Source organism: Onychomys torridus, chromosome 15 (assembly GCF_903995425.1).
Source record: "Onychomys torridus chromosome 15, mOncTor1.1, whole genome shotgun sequence".
Classification (NCBI taxonomy): Eukaryota; Metazoa; Chordata; class Mammalia; order Rodentia; family Cricetidae; genus Onychomys; species Onychomys torridus.
The window spans coordinates 23,119,381-23,141,243 of record NC_050457.1 but is presented as its reverse complement, the minus strand read 5'-3'; the positions used below and the strand labels follow the sequence as shown (position 1 = coordinate 23,141,243).

Here is a 21,863-nt window from a genome sequence, read left to right as displayed (position 1 = left end):
TTGTTGGCTCTGTGTGTAGACATCTACCCAGTTCTGCCAAGTCCAGACCTGAATTTCCAGTTGTATACAGATATCTCCATCTGTGTGCCATGCCCTTCAATTGCATGTCCTCTAAAGTCTTCAACTCCCCATCTCAGTAAAAAGAGAAGGCTGACTGGTTAAAAAGTGGGAGTTAGGGCTTGAGAGATGGCTCAGAGGTTAAGAGCACTGGCTGTTCTTCCACAGGTCCTGAGTTCAATTCCCAGCAACCACATGGTGGCTCACAACCATCTACAAAAAGAGATCTGGTGCCCTCTTCTGTCCTGCAGGCTGAACACTCACCGTATACATAATAAATAAATAAACCTTAAAAAAAGAAAAAAATTATTTTTAAAAAAGTGGGAGTTATCCTTGATCCCACTGGTTTTCATATTCTATAAGTAATGGGCCAGCAATACCTACAGGCTCCAGATTTGAATACATACATATTTATTTCATCATCCCCAATGCTAGGCTACCAATCTTTTATGCTTTAATAACTCCTCAGGAATCTAGGGGCTAGCTCAAGCAGACACGAAGACCCGAGTTTGATAACCAGCACAAATGTAAAAAGCCAGGCATGGTGTTATGTCCTTGGGATTCTGGTACTCAGTAGGTCACTGGGGCTATCTGGCCAGTCAGCTAACATGGTAAGTTCCAGATCAGTGAGCAACCTTGCCTCAAACAACAAAGTGAAAGAAACTTGAGGCTATTCTCTGGCCTCAGAGCTTCACCTCAGAGCCTCATAGATGTATACATGTAGCCACCATCAACCACACAAACATACGTCATCACCTTACCCTAACAGTCAACTTCCTAGGTTTTTAAGGACAGTTCAAATCCTGTTCCTCTCTTTCTGAGCCAACTATAAACACCCATGTAAGATGGTCTTCTCCTTCCCTTACATTAAAAAGGTCAGGGAAGAACTAGATTCACTGACCCACACTCAGTTTATGGGCCAGTTCCAGGAAAAGCACCCAGGAAATATCTAAAGGCAGGAAGCAAAGGAAGAAAGGATGAGGAAAAATGATTACACTTCTCAGGCTTTCTCACTCTGGAGGATGAAATGAATAGCAAATCTGGAGACCCTTGGAGACACCCAGCAGATACCTACGCACTGCTAACTGCTAACTGTTCCTTGAACCATTTTCTCTTCTCAGCCCCCTTGGGAAATGGTACTTATGGCTTACAGCAACTGGGGAGAAACAACTTTGTAGAACTCCTAAAACCTGACATGACATAAATAAATAGTCTTTTTAATAACCATTTTAAAAGCACTAGAGCAGGTGATTACAGCATCTATAAAACCACAAACAGATCCTTAAAACCCCTTCCTATCAGGGGATCAATACTGTCGAGTGTACTTGCTCATAATTAGATACCTACAGCTCTCTCGTGGTACCAAGTCTATAATTATGACCACTCTTACATTATTGATCAATACGAGGAATCACCTCCCTTTATTCAAAATTTATGCTGTATTCCAGCAAGCAAGCAAGCATACCTAGCCAGGATCAGGAGCTCCTGGCCTAACTGAAGTGGTCAGAAAGCTCCCCGCCCTTGTCCTTTCCATAGCACACACAGCATCCCACCCTTCACAGGGCTCAGCTTCACCGATCACCTCCAAGCGAGGGAACCAGATTCTATCTGAAGCCTTCTATCACACCCAGGCGTCTTCAGTCAAGTGGAATTGGCCAGGCTTCAGAGAGGGCAACAGCTGCAGAGCCCGCATCAATGAATCACATTTACATGCTGCAATCCGAAAGGTTTGCTGCAAACACACTATGTGACCAATCACCTCGGGTTACGGCGCTGCTGTGGTGAATGAGGCAGAAAACAGCAAAGGGCAGGGAGGGCTAGGAAAGCGGGACAGCTGCGGCATCTGGGGGGCCAGCACCACAGGCTTCTGGACCGCGCCTTCCGCAGCCAAAGTCACACTTCATGCATTCGTGAGGGGCCAACAGATGCCCAAGTTCTGTTCAATGGGCTGTGCCAAAGGTGCTGTTTTGCTAGGTCTCCAGTTCCCCAGGAATACACACTGAAGCTGGTGGCTGTGGACAACACAGACTATGGGAAAACGGACCTGAACTAAGAATTCTTCATTTAGCAGAATTTCAACTACATACACAATGTGGAAATCTGTTTAGAAGATGAAACATGGGACACTAGCAAAGTGTTCTTGTTTGAAGACAGCAACAGCACTGAGGATCTAAGGACATAAAAGGTTTTAGTGAGGATCCTGACTTTTTATAACGACGGAGTGAACTCCCTAAAACTGCACGCAGGACGGTGGTGGCACATCTTTAATCCCAGCACTGGGAGGTAGAGGCAGGCAGATCTCTGAATTCCAGGCCAGCCTGCTCTACAGAGCGAGTTCCAGGTCAGCCAGGGCTACACAGAGAAACCTGTCTGGGGGTGGGATTGGGGGGCGGAGGGAACGACATAAAACAAAAACAATTCTGTGAATTTCCAGGCCTCCCACCCAGAATAATAGTCTATAGGTTTGCAGCAAACCAGGGGCATCCAAGTCATTAGCAACAGAGCCAGCAGCTGGTGGTGCAGCCAGCTGAGAAGAATATGAGATGTGTAGGAAGTGCCACAGAGAGAGAGAGGCAGGCTCGGGTGTGGTGTCTAAGCTCAAAGATACTAAACAGAAATTCTATTTCTGGAATAAGATGAACTATAATGTTTGAACCACCCTTCTTACCATAAAAATAAAACACTTAAATAGTAATTATTTTTCACATATGAAACTGAGGTTTGAAAAAGGTAGACATGACTGCCAGAGGCCACATGGAAACTCACACTTGGAGGGCTTGGGGAAGAATCACAGTGGCAGTCACCCCAAGAGCATCAGGGGACCCTGTGTCATGGAGCCTTCTGCAAAAGGTGAAGCTGGTTAGGAGGCTCTTGTGTACTGTCAGGCAGGAGCCGCATTTGTACTTAAAAGAGAAACTGGAAAATAATGTCCCTATAAACAAGGACTGCTAGTCTCCGAGGATTCTGAACCACAAGTCACCCCTGGGGCCTCTGAAGCCTTCAAATTACGCCAAGATGAGGAGATTATTCAAAGCGGCGTTCTTTCACACAAAATCTAAAAATGGCTAACTAATCTAAACGACAAGAAGCATAGCAATCAATTCCCAGGAGCCTGGGTATGGGGCACAAAGGAGGGGAGGGTTTTAAAGGACTAGAGGAAACTGCCTTCGGAGACTGACAGGACTGTGATGTGTAAAGTCACAGACAGCTCCACGTTTGTCAAAACTTACTCAACTGTATGCTTTAGGTATGGTTTGTTTTTATGTAATACGGCAACAAAGCTCACAAGAAAGGGATGATACAACAGCACAGGGAATAAAACCAGGCACAGTGCTGTATGTCTACAATCCCAGCACCTGGGAGTCAGAGGCAAGAAGAGGGCACGTTTGGGGCCAGCCTGTACTGCACATCGTGAGCTTGTCTCAAAAGCAAGCAAGCAAGCAAGCAAGCAAAGGTAAAGAGCAGGTTAGACATAAGAGAGAACCGGTGAGCTGGAAACCAGACTGAGGAAAATCACATACTGCAGCAAGGACTGTGAGGATGATGTAAGAGACACTGAAAACAGAACAACTTACTGTCCAAAAACGTAAATGAAGACAAGGAGGTGAGGTACGTGCAACAGGCAAACAGCTGGGAATTGTCTGTGTCCATGTGTGTGAGTGTTCATGTGTGCATGTGTGTGCGTGTTCATGTGTACATGTTCATGTGTGCACGTGTTCATGTGTGCATGTGTGAGTGTCCATGTGTGTGTGCGCGTGTCCATGTGTGCATGTGCGCGCGTGTCCATGTGTGCACGGCCTATGAACGTGTGGAGGTCACAGGTCAGCAGCATCAGGGTCGTTCAGTTCCTCAGGCACTGTCGACTGTTTTGAAACAGATCTCACTGGTCTAGAGCTGTGGATTAGGCCGAGCGGGCTGCCAGTGAGCCCCGGGGATCTGTGCATTCCAGGCATGCAGCACCATGCCTGCCTTTTTATTTTTTAAGATGTATTTTATTTCATATGAAGTACTTTGCCTGCATGTATGTATGTGTACCATGTGCTTGCAGGGTCTGACAGGTGCCAGGTTGGTTGGAAATGGAATTACAGGTGGTTGTGAACCCCAAGGTGAGTGCTGGGAACCAAACCAGATTCTCTGCAAGAGCAGCAAGTGCTCTGAGCCCCAAGTCATCTCTCCGCCCCCCATATCTAGCTTCCTCACTAGGTTCTGGGGCTCAAACTCAGGTCCTCACGCTTTCCCAGCAAGCACTGCACCAAAGCAGCTGCCTCCTGGGAATTTTTCAGGATAATAAAAAGATCGTTTACTAACATATCAAGTCCAATGAGCAAAACTAGATTTATACTATTATATATCATTGTGAAACTGGAGAATGACATCATCTTAAAAGCAGCTAGAAGGAAAGAAAGAAGCTAATACAAAGGAAAACAAAATCATCCAGACAAACCAAGGACCTTACCTCTACCAGGAGGCGGTTTTTTGTGTCTGGAATAGTAGCCTTGGAAGGCAGAGATAGAGTCAGATGAACAAAATGGCAGCAGTGAGTACTAGCAGGAGACCGCACACCTGAAGACGGACAAAGTCAAGACCCTTCAAATAAGTCAACGAAACAAGTCTTAGCAGCGCCCGCCGAGGAACTCTTCAGAGGCTGATTCCAGCAGCTGTGTGGTTCGAAGATGACCGAAGACGTCAGAAGAACCGAGAGTAAATAACGGTGGCTAACCCTGAGCAAAGTGGCTGTTGATTCAGGTGTTCTGGAGGATAAAGCTTTAGTACTGGACAATGGCGTAGTGTGTATGTGTGTGTGTATGTGTGTGTGTGTGTGTGTGTGTGCGCGCGCGCGCGTTCTAAAGGATAAAGTGATGAGCATTAAAATTTAAGTTAAATAATTGCCTTAGAAGATGTAGGACAATAATCTTAAGAAATAGAAACAGAGGATATAATTTTTAGACCAGGGGAATGGGGGAAAATGTAAAAACCAAACCACCTCTAGCCCAACCATGAGAAGGGGAGAGGGGCAGAGGCAGGTGAGAGGGAGAGGCAGAGGAGGGGAGCGGAGGCAGGGGAGGTTCTCTCTGCTCCTTTGTCAGGTAAGTGAGCAGCTTTCCTCTGCCACAGGCTTGGCCCTGGTCAACTGCTTCCTTCACCACAGTTCCAGAAACCTCTGAGGCCAGAACACAATGAACTCCTTTTCCTTTCAAAGCTAACAGAGAGGGCAATGAACTTGCAGGTGGGAAGCTGCAGCCCTTCCACTTCCAGCTTCAACCCTCCCCCAGCCAGGCACACCTCCCTCCCCTTTCAAATAAGAAGGAGGCCCTGGGGCCTACAGCAGGTCAGAGGTGGGACTCAATGAACAGAGGATTTTTAGAGAAACTCAAAAGAGGTCTAGGCAGTAAGTGAGCACAGGAACATGCTGTTCAAGAAACTATCTCCCTGTATTGAAAGGAATTAAGCCCCCCCCCCCCCCCCAGCATTCTGAGAGCAGTCTTCCAGACTGCAGGCCACCTCACCACCTGCCACTGTTTTGTGGAAAATGGCTACTCAGCTAGGCCAGAATAAAGCTCACACTGTAACATTCCAACTTGGAGTAAAACTGGAAATGCATGTTTGCCTCTCGGATGGACTCTCCATCGGTCCACCACTCCAGGGCCTGGAAGGTGGAGTTAGGTAGAGATGGCCGGACTGTAACTCCCCACGTGTTTGAAGACAGGCAAGAGGTTGGGGGGGGATCCAGGCCTTGAGCTCTCCGCCTGTACTTCAACAGCGGCGGCTCTGATGTTCTCCTGAACTTGACCTGACTTTGTTTTTGCAGCCTTCTCCTGAACTCAGCTCCATGCCATAACTTATCTTTTCTCTAAGCCATAAAGTAGTAAGCAGCAGAACCAAATACACAGAAATCACTACCTGGCTCTTTCACAAAGGACTAAATCTTTGCAATAACCACGGAGAAGGACAACATTCAGCCCATGAGACTGATGATGCACTGAGCCATCCTAGATCTACAAGAAATGTGATGGGCTGTATTGGCTCCGGAGCTGGGATGTGTGGGATTCACAACTGTCCCAATGGAACTCCTGCTCACCCCTGTACAAGCTGGAAAACCCCATCTGCCCTACTCCCCTCAATGAGCCCCACTGAAAAAACTCTCAACAAAGGAATGGTACCAAAAGCCCAGGCCGGCATTCCGGCAGCCAGTACAACCTGCCTTTCTGACAGGACCAGCCCAGCCAAGGGCCTGCCCAGGGGCTTTGCTTTTGACCGTACATCTGGGCTGGCACATCATCACCCCTCACCTAAGATCTATAAAAGATCCCTGCCGCAGCCCAGGCACGAGACTTCTCTGGCCCTGTTCTTTGGGACAGGTGAATTTGCCCGGGAGCAATACCCAATGAACCTGCATTTATCTGTTTTTAATCTGGTCTGATCTGGCCTTTTTCACTGGCAGAAACATATCAATAATGGTATCAATTCTTCTAACCCATGACAAAGAAAAATAAGTCCAGATATACTGCCAATCGTGAAATGACTGCCAGATTGGTTACCACTGAAAATCTAGGTGTATAAATCATAGTAATACAGAAAAATTGGAAATAAATGGGGAAAAATTACTAGGTAAGCAGCAGCCAAAAGGCTACAGACAGGTGTAGGACACTATCAGATGCCAAAGGCTACCAACAAAATGCAGGGCTTTTAAAGGTGGGTCATACATAGTGACTTTATTAGGAAATTAATTTTAATCCAGCACACACCACAGTACCATAGCATCACAGTAAATAAAATTCTCAGAATACGGTTAGCTTCCCAATGATCTCAAAGCCAGCCAGAGACTAGAGAAAGAGCCACTGTGACGTGTGGTTTCTGTGCTAAGGAAAGACGGTGAAGAAAAGAAGGGTCCTTGAAGGATGTTCCTAACCCAGAGAGAAAGGATCCCTAGTACCTGTCCGTTACTCCCCGCGCAGGCAACGGTAGGCACTCTCAGCTTCAAGAAGGGGACACAGGTTGCTATTGTACTTGCTAGGAGAAATGATCTCAGTAAACAGGCTGCAACTGTGTTTCGGTTTCTCCTATTTTAAAAGGCGAAGAAGGACAGAGAGCCAAACACAGGAGTTACAAAAGAAGCAGAAACAGCAAAACACACCAGCCAGTTGTGGACTTTCAGATTTCCTTCTATTTGTTCTTCTGTTTTAACAACAGATCATTAGTAGACAAATACACAAGCAAGCTGTGCATTCACACACATCTGGAAATGAGAAGGATGCCATGGTCCCAGCAGACTCGCCTCTGAGCTGCCAGTAAACATTGTCCTAGAACTGCAACCACAGAACTCATGAGAAAGGGAAGCAGCCAGAAGACCTTTGCCAGGAATCCAAGGCAGCATTCAGGAGCCAAAGGCCTCCATAAACAAAATGTCAAAGCAAACAGCGCTCAGCTATAACATGATCAGTTATAAGGCCTTTGCAGAAACAACAGTTACCAAGATCAAAAGAGGCCTCTTAGCTGGTTGGTAGTGGAACACGCCTTTAATCCCAGGACTCGGGAGGCAGAGACAAGTGGATCTCTGAGTTCCAGGCCAGCCTGGTCTACACAGTGAGTTCAAGGACAGACAGCCTGAGCTACAGAGAAACTCTGTCTTGAAAAACAAAACAAAACAAAATCTGTACGTTTATAATGGCAATCACCTTTAGAGGATATTCTGGTAATTTACCATCACTATTTGTACAGGAGAGATGGAAACCAAACATATCAAACACCACAAGGAAGATGATGTCAGCAAATGTAGAATGTGAGGCCTTGTACAAAAGGCCAATCTGCACAAGTGTGCCACATGTAAGTCCTCTGTAAAGGAAGAAAACATGTTCAAGACATGAGATGTGAATGTGGGATATTTAATGATGGCATTACAGTTATCCTTAAAAATACCCATCTTTGGGGGTATAAATCAAAATACATATAAAATGACTGGGTAACAGATTACTTAAGCAATCTGATGAAGGGGTAAAGGATATAGATGAAATCAAATTGGTAACTGATGAATCTGGTTCACCGTGTTTCTACAAAAATAATGTATTAAAGAGTCAGGAGAAGTACAACCAACTTTATTGGCTTGCTTCAGTAAGGTCCCTGTTCAATTAGACCATTAAAATAGATTTATAAGAACATAAAAACTGGTCGGGCATGGTGGTGCACACATTCAGTTCCAGCACTTGGGAGGCAGAGGCAGACGGATCTCTTGAGTTCAAAGCCTGGCCAGCAAGGGATACTGAAAGCTGATTGTTTCATATTTACGTGAATGACTTATATAAAACAATGGCTTAAAAAATCCTTATCTTTTTGAAATATACAACACACACACACACACACACACACACTTTTGCTTCTTGGACCTGCCTTAAAATAATCCAAAGCATTACTAGGGGGTGCAGAAATAGAGAAAAGGGCTATGTGCTTATAATTGCTGAAAGCGGACAGGTGATGTGCTTTCCCGGTTTACACTTTCTCATGTAAAATGCTTTTATAAAGTACCCTGTGCAAGTCGGGATTTTGGATGTTTCCAGAGACAGCTAAACACAACCCAGCCTCCACATCTCCTACTTGGGTGTGCTCACTTTGTGATAATTCACTGCATAAGATCTGTGCATCTGTTGGAATACAACAAGCACCTTTCAAGAAGAGAACCGCAGCATTTTAACGCCCAAGGAGTACAGACACTGGAAGCAGCCTCTCCAGGGCCGGCGGGCGGTGTCAAAGACGCCACATCGGCCACCGCGCCAATAGGGACCACAGGAGCAAAGGCCTCATATCGGTCCTCCTTCCTCCTCCAATCAGTGAGCCTGACCCGAGCACCTCACCGCCCTCCCATCCCGATGTCCAATCACTGCGCTCCACATGAGTGTGCGCTCCCCGATAGGTCCGTGCCCAGCGCAGAAGGAAGAGCATTTCTATCTAGCAAGGACTATACTGCCATCTACTGCCTGAGCGGGCACATATTTCTAAGATGAATGTTTAAGAACTAAGGCAGACACCACACATCCCCGATTTATAGCTAGAGACATGGACAGTGACAGCTCACGGTGGTAGAATTGGGGCACAAACCCAGATGCCAGCCTCTTAGGTGCAGAATCTACATCACACTTTTTAAGGAAGGCACAAAGCTAAAGACGGGGGTAACATGCCAGGCGGTGAGAGGCAGAGGCAGGTGGATCTCTGTAAGTTCGAGGCCAGCCTTATCTACAGAGTAAGTTCCAAGATAGCCTGTGCTACATAAAGAAACCCTGTCTTAAAAAACAAAAACAAACAGGCTGGAGAGATGGCTCAGAGGTTAAGAGCACTGCTTGTTCTTCCAGAGGTCCTGAGTTCAATTCCCAGCAACCACATGGTGGCTCACAACCATCTGTAATGAGATCTATTGCCCTCTTCTGATCTGTGGATGTACATGCACACATAACACTGTATACATAATATCCTCGCCCCAGGAAGTAATTTTCAACTTAGAGAAAATTAGCAAGTCCTTCCCCCTTGCCCATATTCACTGTTTGTTACCATTTTGATGTATGTTTTTGCTTTCTCATTATGCTGTGTGTGTGTGTGTGTGTCCTATTGTGTCCCTGTCAAAGAGGTATGCACATAATTTGCACTGTTATGAATTCTTATGTTGATACAAATATAAACTTTTTATATTTCTATTTAAGATAATTTGTATATTGATACAAATACAGAACTATGTTTGTTATATTGTACACATATTTTTACTCTTATTTGAAATATTTGTATATTGATACAAATGTAAATTTATATCTGTCATACTGTATGTATGTTCTACTTCTGTTTAAGATATTCTGTATACCGATATAGATTTAGGATTATTATCATATTGCATATTGCACTATACATTCCTACCTCTGTTAAAGGTATTTTATGTATTGTCACAATTTAAAGTCATTGTCCTTTTACTGTACATTTGCTTACAGACTGTTTGCCTTATTTATATGAAGCCTTAGTCCTTAGGTTGTTTAGGTAGATAAGACTTATAGATTTATTGTCATCTATGCTTGTCATCTCTATAATTATGTTAGGTTATCCAGATTTATAAATACATAGGTAATCTTCAAACACTTCATGGACCTAGAGAATATGGCATTTAAATAACTTAGAATTCTGTTGACGTGAGACACAATTGCTCCTGGCAGCACCAATTTGATCCCGAGAGAATGTTGGGCTTCTATGACATTTCCATTTGGAAGTTTGTCTTCTTGGCACAAAATGGCCTACTGGGCAAAGAACTGCCCTTGCCTCAACTGCTGACAGTACAAATGCTGTCCTTTCTGGACAAGCGGGACACAAGGAAAGCAACCACTGTACTCTGCCAAGACAGGGTAAAATGGTCTTTCAGAATTCCTGCTTCTGAAAATGGTCTGTCAGATACTCTAGGCCTGTAGCCAATTTGAATGCACCAATGATGCTGAGAAACATTAGGTGACTGTCCAGGCTGCTAGCTGTCTCTGTCTACTCTTACAAGACTCCCGAAAGTTGCTTGCGTCCTTCTCTCATTTCTCAGGTATTATTATATTCCTTCTCAGGTCTTTGATGAGGTTGGAGATTAACAGTTATAGTTACAACTTAGTATATATACATATATAATATCTTAGATAGAATATATTAAGTATTAGACTCAGGTTCTTTAGGATAGGATACCTTTTGGAATGATCTTTGTAACATGCCACCTAGCCACGCTCTAGACTTCTCTGGATTTTAGTATGTGTTTTTTGCTTGATACTGTTTGCATTTATTGTAATTCCAACTTATCTAGGTCATTATTCCTCATTACTCTTGGACAATATTTGATAACCATTTCTTTGTATATAGTCTTGTATTAGGTTAGAACCTTCTTATTTAGACTAAAGGGGGAGATGTAGTGGGTAGCCATCCCAGCATTGGCCTGTAAGTTCCAACCCCCATTGAGGCTTTGGTAATGGACACGCCCACAAGGCAGGGCTGAGGGAGGAAGCTGAAGACCCAGGATGGAGAGAACTCTCTTGGTTCTGGGACCCTGGACGCTGGAGGTAGACCAAGCAGAGTTCTCCAGAGAACACCGCCGGACTGCGCCATACCTGTGCCAGACCCTACAACTTATCCCTTCATTTGTAAGTTACCCCACAAAATAAACCTCCCTTTTAACTACGTGGAGTGGCCTTATATACATGATATTTTTTTAATTATCTGAGAGTTTATGGTAATTATATATATATATATATATATATATATATATATATATATATATAAAAGCATTATGTATAGAAACATTATATTAGCTTTGACTTTTTTTTAAATTTATTTATTTATTATGTATACAATGTTCTTTTTGCATGTATCCCTGCAGGTCAGAAGAGGGAGCCAGATCTCATTACAGATGGTTGTGAGCCACCATATGGGTGCTGGGTATTGAATTCAGGACCTCTGGAAGAACAGCCCATTTCTTAACCTCTGAGCCATCTCTCCAGCCCTTAGCTTTAAATTTAATTTCAAGATACTATATAGTGCTGATTCAAAAGGCTGTGCCAATCCTTTAAAGCGAGAGTCCGACTGTAAGCCCCCTGTGGAGGGCTTGATCATTCACCTTCACACCCTGCCCAGCTCTGCTTTGCCTGGCCCTGCCCATGCACCCAGTCCAGAGTGGCTGGCCAACTCTGCAACTCACATTCTCGGGGAGACCACGATCATTCTGAAACATCCAGAAGGTAGCCAGAACTGACAGCTATGTCCCTGCACTTTGTGAAGAATCCATCACAAAGGAGGGCTCTGTTCTTATTTGATACAGGCACAGGCACAAGGGTGCAGTGATGTTAGGTTGGCCCTGGGATTCGTGCACACAGCACCTGTCTCATAACCCACCACCCATGTGTTCACCCCACAGTCGTTCTATATCATGCAGGACAGTCAGAAGTGTGCTCGTACATTCGTAAAATGCACTGGTGGGGTCAGTGACTTCTTTGGGCCTTTGTAATGTATATAGGAAAGGCCTCTATCTGAGAACTATGAGAAAGGAAGAAGGTGATTGGGGGTAAGCATGAGCTTACTCCTGGGAAGACGCTCACTATCTTTTCACGGCTTCCAGGAGATGGCAAGTCTGTTTCCAGATCTGTCACTTGGCAATGACGTAGAAGTTAAGAAAACAATGGGGTTGAAAATTTGAAAACAAAAAGTGAAAGTGTAAAATTTTGTAAAACTGGGACAGGCTGCACGAAAACTACATGGTACAATGAACAAAAGCAACAAAGAACGGCTTACACAACCTCAGAAGCGTGATCGTCAAGGCAGACAGTGAATAAAGACAGCATGGAGAACACAGGGCCAGCAATGGTGATGCAGCCGTGGGTGAGCACACTTCTCCTTAGGACTTAAGATGTACTTCCGTGAGCTGAGTCACCAAAAGTATCTTTTCATGTATGCTTCGTGTGAGTGCATGATGTGAGTGTGTGGACTGACCACAAATGACAGGCCACGAGACGGCACCTACCCAGGTACCATCGCTCCTTCTCTCTGGCTTCCCACCGGTGGCTGTCCACGTATGCTGCGGAAAGCAGGCATCTTCTACCTGAGGGAAAGACAATCATCTCAGCAGGCATGTCATTTAAAAGGTCTGCCTCACTGACTACGACGTCAGTAAAGTATCTGCCTCCTCTAGCTGATGTACTTTTAAAATACTGCAGAATTTACAACAAAACACAGAAAAATCTGAAAACCTCCTCAGCAGTTTTATAGGTAAAAATGCTGGTCGTTTTAATCTTTTAATGTTAACACTGAAAGTCATTTATGCTATTACATCACAGCCCAGGTTCTTAGGATCCTAAAATCCTTCATAGACCCCAAATAACCTGCTGAACTATTGCTAAGTTATTAACTGGATGTATTATAGTTATCAATCCTGAAAACATTTCCATTTGATTCTGACTAGCATATTTATCCTTACTTTGCATAAAGAAAAGAGAAGATCATATCAGACCCAGAACCCCTGAGCAGATGAAAGAAACTCGGAAGCTAAGCTGGAGGCATCACAGGTGACAGAGCTGGGTGCCCAGAGGCTGGCACAGTGCCTGGGGTCAACAGTATCAATGAACACTAACACCCATGTCTTCCTAGAACAACAAGAAAGACCTGACGACAGTCTCAACCACGTAAAATCTTCTGCACGTAAAAGGGTACTCTCAGTGAAGTGTCTACAACATGGAAAAAAATAAGTAACTTGTATTCACTTGTACCAGGAACACAAAGTACCTTTAGTTCCTTTACTACTTAATAATACAAGACAACCCAAGTGAAAGGTGGGCAAAGGATTTGAGCAGATATTTCTAAAAAAAGAGGCAGGGGAGAAATGCTGGGCCTGGGAACACAAGCTTGTAATCCCAGCCTCTGAGGAAGCTGAAAGCAAGAGGATTCTGACCTCAAGGCCTTTCTGGACTGCGAAGTGTTCAAAGCCAGCCTAATTAACTTAGTCTCAAAAACAGCAAGTGCTGGGCCAGTGAGAAGATTTAGGGGGTTAGGGGCTTGCTGCAAAACTGCAACCTGAGTTCAATGCTTGGACCTCACATGGTGGAAGGAGAGAACTGACCCCTGAAGGTTGTTCTCTGGCCTCCATGTGCAGCCACAGCATTTAAATGTTCCTTCCCCTACAAAGTAAATAAATAAATGTAATTTAAACTGCTTTTAATAATACAAAAGGAGCTGGGGCTACCAGTGATACATGCTAAGTCAGCATACGTGAGGCCTTGTGTTCAATTCTCAACACTACACACCACACACATACCACACTACACACTCACACACACATACCACACTACACACTCACACACACACCACACTACACACTCACACACACCACACACACACACCACACTACACACTCACACATACCACATACACACACACACTCACACACACCATACTTACATACACACATACCACACTACACACTCACACACACCACACTCACACACACACACCACACTACACACTCACACACACCACATACACACTCACACACACCACACTCACATACACACATACCACACTCCACACTCACACACACCACATACACACATACCACACTCCACACTCATACACACACTCCACACTCACACATACCACATACACACATAGACTCACACCACACTACACATCCACCACATACACACACCACACTACACACTCACACACACCACATACACACACATACTCATACCACACTACACACTCACACACACACACACACCACATACACACACACTCACACCACACACACCACACTACACACTCACACACACCACACTCACATACACACATACCACACTCCACACTCACACACACCACATACACACATACCACACTACACACTCATACACACACTCCACACTCACACATACCACATACACACATAGACTCACACCACACTACACATCCACCACATACACACACCACACTACACACTCACACACACCACATACACACACACTCACACTCACACACACCACATACACACACACTCACCACACTACACACTCACACACATGCACACATACAACATACATATCATACACACACAATTGTTCCTTCATGTCTGAGGAATTAGTTCCAGAATCTCCCATGGACACACAAAAAGTCCTGACATAAAATGACATTAAAAAAACAAAAAACAAAACCTGACATAAAATGATGTAGAATTTTAATACAACTGAGGTACACCTTTCTAAATTTTTTAAATTTCTGCTACATTACTTATTATACTTAATTCCATTAAAACAACTATGTAAATAGCTCTTTTGTTTGATTATTTAGTGACAAGAAAGGGAAAAAATTAACTACGTGTTCAGTGCAAGTGTAATGTTACCTGTGTGTGTGTGTGCAGGTGTTGGTGTGTAAGTATGTACATATGCTCATGGAGGCGAGAAAAGAACCTTGGGTCCCCTGAGATGGGGTTATAGGCAATTGTTAGCTAGGCATGGGTACAGGGAACCAAACTCTGGTCCTCTGCCAGAGCAGTAAGCACTCTCCAGGTCCCAGATGCAATCTTTTTTTTTTTTATACTTTTGATTTGTGGTTAGCTGAATTTAAAAAAAAAAAAAAGAAAAAAAGATTCAGAACCTGTGACTATGGACAGCTGAATACGTGTACGTACACACACACACACACACACACACACACACACACACACACTGGCACAAGCAAAGATGTCTACTATCACTGGCCAGTAGGAAAATACAAAGCAAAGCTGCCCACTATGAAGACCACAATCACAAAGCAGAAAACATAGCTATGGGTGAAAACAGAACTTTACACATCACTGGTGAGACTATACAGTGTGCCAGTGCTCGGGGAAACAGGCAGCACCCCAACTGTTACCACAGTTACCAAGTGACCCAGCAAGTCTACTCCTGGGTAGACAGAAAAAGAATGGAAACTTAAATTTATACACCAGTGCCATGGAAGTATTGTTAGTAATGGATAAAAAGCAGAAGTGCCCGAAATATACACAGGTAATATACCAAAACTTGGGACGTCATTATAATAGGACATTACTTAGTAATTTAAAAACAAGACTCAGGGCTGGAGTGATGGCTCAGAGGTTAAGAGCACTGACTGCTCTTCCAGAGGTCCTGAGTTCAATTCCAAGCACCCACATGATGGCTCACAACCATCTGCAATGAGATCTGACGCCCTCTTCTGTATATAATAAATAAGTAAATAATTTAAAAAAAAAAAACAAAACAAAAAACCAAGACTCTTGGAAACCTTATGTTAAGTGAAAAGGTATCAGTCTGGAAAGAGCACACATTATATTCCACTTCCATGAGACTTCAGAAGAGGCGAATCCAGAGAGGAAGTAGGTTACTTGTTGCCTAGAACTGGGAACGGGTCTGGAAGTGAGAGTAACTAGTAACAGATTTCTTTGGGGTATGATAAAAATATCTTAAGTTGGTTGTAAAAATGTTTGCACAACTCCATATTTCTATTGGAAGTCAGAACTAGGTACTTTCAATGAGTGAGTTATATGGAGTGTGAATTCTCTCTGAGAAAAAGGGAAAGAAGAACTCCAAAAGAAATGGCAGCTACCCAGAGATCATAACAGACCACACAGGCATTACAACTTTACATAGGTGGAGAATGACAAAAGATTACATGACTTTGACATCTGGCCTGTACATACATGCACACATACAAGCATGTGCACACAAGCATGCATATTCACACACACACACACACACACACACACACACACACACACACACACATTCTCACTCAAACATACACACTTTAAAAAAAAACAGCGCACTCATCTTTCTATGACACTGTATGAATGTCATCACAAAGGTCTTTCCATCACCGCACGTTGAGGGTCTGTATGTTAATGTTTCAACCAAAGGATTTCTACAGCCAGGGGCAAAAGATTAAAGGAAGCCAACCAGAAGCAAAGTGGAAGATCTATATCGGACTCTCAAATTTTAGTATGCATATGGATCTCATTAATATGCACACAGTAGTTCTGTAGGTCTAGAGTCCAGACAGATTCTGCATATCTCACAAGTAACGGGGTGATGACAAAGTCTTCGGATCACATTTGAATGAGTGAGAGAGACAGACTAACTTCAGACCCACAGGCTTAGGTCCTAGCCTGCCCAATCCTCTCTACACATGCCATTCAAAATGTTTTCTTAGCCAGGCTGAGGCAAAGGTGGGAGTGTCTGCAAGTTCAAGGCCAACCTGCCCTACACAGTTTTAAGCCAACCTACCCTACATAGTGAGACTATCTCAAAAAAACCAGAGTGCTTACAATTTTCCTTGTCTACTATCCTTAGGGCACTTTCTTTTGAGCAACACTATTCTTTAAGATAAGTATCCTCAATTAAAAAAAAAAAAAATGTTTTCTCCATTGAATTCTATAATACTTTTAAGAACCAGAACTTCAAAATTTGTGAAAAACATATCTGTTCCTTACCTCATAATCCTTGAAGATGTGTCGGATTCTAGGAGTAAAATGTCCTAACCACACTTGGACGTTTTATTGTTATTTTGGCCTTTACTGTTTGTTTGTTTTTGGTTTTTTGAGACAGGGTCTCTGTGTAGCCCTGGCTGTCCTGGAACTTACTTTGTAGATCAGGGTGGCCTTGAACTCAGAGATCCACCTACCATGCCTGGCTCATTATCTGGACAAACTTCTCCAAGCAGTTTTTGTTGTTGAAAGAAGGAAATAATGCTACTTTAGAGTCACAATTTAACTTCTAACCCTTGCCTTGCCAATAATGAAGGCTATGAAAAACTGGTCAAATCACACAGCGCCCCTGACTCTTTCATCATATACAGAATGAGGGAACACGATCTATCTCAGCAGGGCAGTTAAGGACTCACTAATGTCTCAATGTCTATTATTCCTGCCTCCAGCCTTCCCACATACTTGTCTTTGTTGTTGTTGTTGTTCTATCTCAGTTCATCATTTTAGCTGTACTTTCATGGTATTTTAAGTAGACTAGGTAAAAGTCTCAAAGTGTTGCATATACTGACTGATCTGTTACGGATTTGTACAGAGCACTTTTCCAGATCAAACATCTCCATGTCTCTAAGTCAAGCTATTTATCCACACACCCAAATCTTGAGTCCTATGTACTTACATGGCCTCCCTATAGTCTCCACCTAGGGCCTTCATCTGATATAACTTACTGTAGTGATGAAAATGTTCTATTCTAAGCTGTCCAGGACAAAAGCCTCCAGCTACACAGATCTACTGAAACACTTAAAACACTTTATGCCACTGAGAAACTTAGTTTTTTAATTTTATGTACCTTTAACTTAAATTTAAATAGCTACATGTACTAGCAACTACCATGCTGGAATAGCACAGGTACCATATAAACAGTTTAAACTGTAATCAAACTACTAAATTAAAGGTTCTCTCAAGCTGCTCTATATAATTTTCATTCCCTAGTTAGAATGGTTGGCTCAGACATTAAAAGCAACCAACACACTCTCCTTTATCTACTAGATAAGATCTTATTAGATTCAAAGGATTTACTAGCAATCATAATTAAATGTGGTAAGTAGCTCTACAGAACATTCTTCCTTTGGTACCACATATTGTTCATATCAATTTGCCAAATGTGTGATATGCAACATTTTTACCAGGTAGTTCAACCACTTAATCTCCAGAAAACTCTTAAGGCCAACTATGAGCTTCTTAAATGGCAGTACATTAAGTAGTGTGAGCAAGTGTGTATTTTTTAGCTGGTGTTAAGGAAGGTTGATTGAAAAGAGGAGATAAGCAGCCCTGGAAACGTCCAAGTGTGGTTAGTACATTTTACTCCTAGAATCCGACACATCTTCAAGGATTATGAGGTTGTAACCATTACAAACTCCGTTTCTGTAAATACTTTAAAACGTGTTTTCATCATTAGATACATTAAAAAGGCTGCGATTCAACTCAGACATCAAAGTACTCTACGAGTAACTGTAGTACTTGTTCACCTACACGTGGAAAACGGTAAAAAGGAAATGTCAGGCAGAAGTTGTCACCAAGGTCATCGGGTAAAGTGAGGTTAGTACTGAGGACTCTTTCACGAGGTGAAGACCGGGGGTCCGGACCATCAAGTACGAGGTAGTAAGGAATGCCCCTCCAAAGAAATCTCAGGTGGAAGAAAACTACTCCAGCTCCCAGGGTTAACGTATTTGGGTGTTTCATGGAAAGCAAAGTACTGGCTTAAAACCTGCAAGACGTACACAAAATCTCTCATGCCATAGCCTTCCTCTACTTTCCATAATTTTGCACAGGCGGATACTATCCTTAAAGGAAATGAGTTATTTTTCCTTTCTACACTACCAATTAACCTAAATGGCTTCTCTTAGCAACCGGATCCCAGAAGCATTTATGCTCTTCTTGAAAGCCTATGGCTTCAAGTGAACAGCATATCGAAGGGCCTAATGGAGCTGCCTCTCCAAGGCTGCAGCCACCAACCTGCCAGGGAAAGGAGAGGCGTAGACAGTCTCCGAGCCAGGAGCATCCCACACCGCACCATGGGGGCCGCCATCTTGAAGCGTACCAAGTGGAACGCCGGCCGGGGGTCAGGCTCCGCCTCCGCCGGAAGTGGACGGTCCCGCAGTTGGTGCGGTCCGGGCCGGGACAATATGGCTACGGTATTCCGGCCCCTGGAAAGGTTGCGGGCGCCGCGTCCTTCGTTGCATCCCGGGGTGACAGGCTCAGGCTCCGCCTGCGGCCGCTGCACTCTCGGAGGTACCCGCGGCCTCACGCTGTGGAAGGAGGGAGGGTGGAAGAGAAGGGAGCGTGAGACCCCCGCGGCGTCTCTCCTTGGAGAAGGCTCGGGCGACCTTTCCCTCTAACTGCACGTGTGTGCAGCCCGGCTTGCTGGGGACCGTGAACGCCTCCACTTGGTGCCTGGAAAGCAAAGGGCAGCTAGGGTCTGGACTCGGAAAGGTCCGCGTTGCTCTTGGAGAACGTTCCTCACTCATTGGGTTTCCTTTTCCGCGAGGTTTTGGTATCCCAGCCGTGCTGTTTCCATCCTAAAAGACTCAAGGCAGGCTTCCTCATCCTCCAAGTTATTTTGCCTTTCTGAAAATATTAAACGTGAGACTGCTACTGAGTGGTAATAAAAAGTATTTAACGTTCTGGTGTATTTTACATATATGAATTCCTTACCTTCAGTAAGCATCCAGTGGCAGAGGTAGTACATTTACATAATAGGAAACAAGATTGTCACTTGCCCAAGGTCACAAGGAGCTGGCCGAGGGAGTATTTGAACAAAAGACCCGGGTCTGGCAGCTTCACAGGATTCCCTTTTCATAAACAGCAATTTTTATTATTGCTTTATCGTAGCAGAACTCGGTGCACGATTTTTTTGGCATGTTTTTATCTCACGCACAGTCAAAGATGCTGAAGAAGGATACGTTCCAGACTTGCTAAGCTGTAGTCAGTGATTTCTGATGTAAGGCTGCTTAAGTCCATATCTGAAAGGCTATCTTCAATTCAGAAGTCACAAAACTGGAAGTCACAATGTAGCTTTTTCCAATATCTCATGCTTCTCGAACCAAGACGAATTGTGTGTGTGTGTGTGTGTGTGTGTGTGTGTGTGTGTGTGTGTGTGTGGTGTCTATGCAGTTGCTAGCCCTTAACTAGATGGCAAATGCCCATTGTTCTTCACATCCCATCGTGTCAACCAGTCTTCACACTCCATTCATCATTACCTACATTAAGATTTTCGCCAAGACTTGCATTCAGTAGTAGACTGGAGATGTTTGTTTCCCCACCAGGGATACTATAATATTTGTATCTATCTGGATGAATCATTTATTAATGTAATAGGTGAAGATGAGTTCATTAGAGACAACCAAGCTCTAACATGTTATTTTTCTAGGGAAAAAAGCAATCCAAATAATTTCACTTATTTTCTTTTTCTGTTCTTTAGCTAAAAGATACCTACTCACAGACAGCATTGTGAAATTAAAGGAATTCCAACAGAAGAAAGTGGCTATTGCATATAACCTTCCCAGCACCAAAGGTAATAGTATCTGTTTCATTAATTCTCTCATCCATTTGTTGTTCAAACTTCCTTTGTCTCTATTCTTTCAAGACCTATCTCAGAGAAAAAAAAAGTGAATAGTTGCTTAGTTTCCTAGTTTACCTTTCATCTCACACTCTGCTACTTAAAGTCTACAACTCTTCTCTTAGTCAGAACCCCAGGGAAATAATGCAATTAGCCCCATGACCAGTCATCTAGATCTGTACCACTCAGAATATGATTTGAGGACCAGCATCAGCATCAATTGGGAGATCGATGGAGATCCAAATGGAAAGGCAGCAGAGGATTTGTATATACTACATAGTTCAAGAATCCCAGTGATTGGCTTTCAAATGTTGATTAAACTTTGGTGAATCATAGGCTTTATGATATACTTGTAGGTATGATAGTGCATTTTGGCATTTTTACACTGTAGAATCTAAGATTTACTTTGAAAACTCCATTGTGTTCAGAGTATATAAAAGAATCAAAATTAGCAGACTATTGGTATTTGTTGAGACTGGTTGGCACTCGATGGTCATTAGATTTTTTTTCTACTTTTGAGAGGTAGTTCAGGAGTTCAGAGTGTTTGCTGCTGTTCCAGAAAACCTGAGTTTGGTTCCTATCACCACATGGGGTGGCTCACATCTGCCTAGAACCCTGGCTTCGGGTGGTCCAATGCCCTCTTCTGGTCTTTATAGGCAGAAACATGCACAAACGCACTCAGAGACACACATATATACATTTAATTAAAATGTATTTTTAAATTTTAAAAAGCACTAAAGCCATGAGAACACCAATTCCTTAGGCTCCAATGCCTTTAGCATCTTGGCAATCTTGCTGCATTCATTCACTCTGTCCTACAGGGGGAATTTTGTTTTTTTAGAACATCAGACTCCTTTATAGGCATATCTAAGACTTCTTTCTGGCTTTTTCTCATTGTGGTTCTTACTTTTAAACAAATTTTGTTTGTCACTGTTGACTTGTTATAATTAAATGTGTTCTTCGAAGACATTCTCACATATGTCCACGACGCATGCTGACCACTGTCACCCTCCACTTCCCCACCACCCCTGCCAAATCCTCTCATGTCTGTTTGTGTTGTTTTGTGACCCACTGAAATTAATCCCGTTGACGTCTTCGGATATAGACCTCACTCTCCTTCCCCTTACTGCCAGATACTGGTGAGCCGCTGACTTCACTTAGTGCCTCCGTCTCCCCCATCCCAGTCTCCTCTCATTGCTTTCCCAATCACGT

At 43.5% G+C, this 21,863-nt stretch overlaps 2 protein-coding genes across 5 annotated transcripts in view; one reads left to right on the top strand and one right to left on the bottom strand.

Moving 5' to 3' along the window:
* Positions 1 to 19,652, bottom strand: part of Mrps27 (mitochondrial ribosomal protein S27) — an 86,864-nt gene extending 67,212 nt beyond the window's left edge. Inside the window, 2 exon segments of the mRNA XM_036206977.1 lie at positions 12,569 to 12,646; positions 19,049 to 19,652. Of these exon segments, the coding sequence (XP_036062870.1) occupies positions 12,569 to 12,646; positions 19,049 to 19,121 (151 nt within the window). The 5' untranslated portion in view covers positions 19,122 to 19,652.
* Ptcd2 (pentatricopeptide repeat domain 2) overlaps positions 19,182 to 21,863 on the top strand; it is a 32,046-nt gene continuing 29,364 nt past the window's right edge. The window contains exons 1-2 of one of the 4 annotated variants that reach the window (XM_036206978.1): positions 19,182 to 19,324; positions 20,514 to 20,606. In XM_036206978.1, coding sequence (XP_036062871.1) covers positions 19,219 to 19,324; positions 20,514 to 20,606 — 199 coding nt within the window. In that variant the 5' untranslated portion in view covers positions 19,182 to 19,218. Of the gene's footprint in view, positions 19,325 to 19,452; positions 19,526 to 19,664; positions 19,695 to 20,513; positions 20,607 to 21,863 lie in introns of those variants that run through there. The other 3 variants (XM_036206979.1, XM_036206985.1, XM_036206986.1) reach the window with 3 other exon arrangements.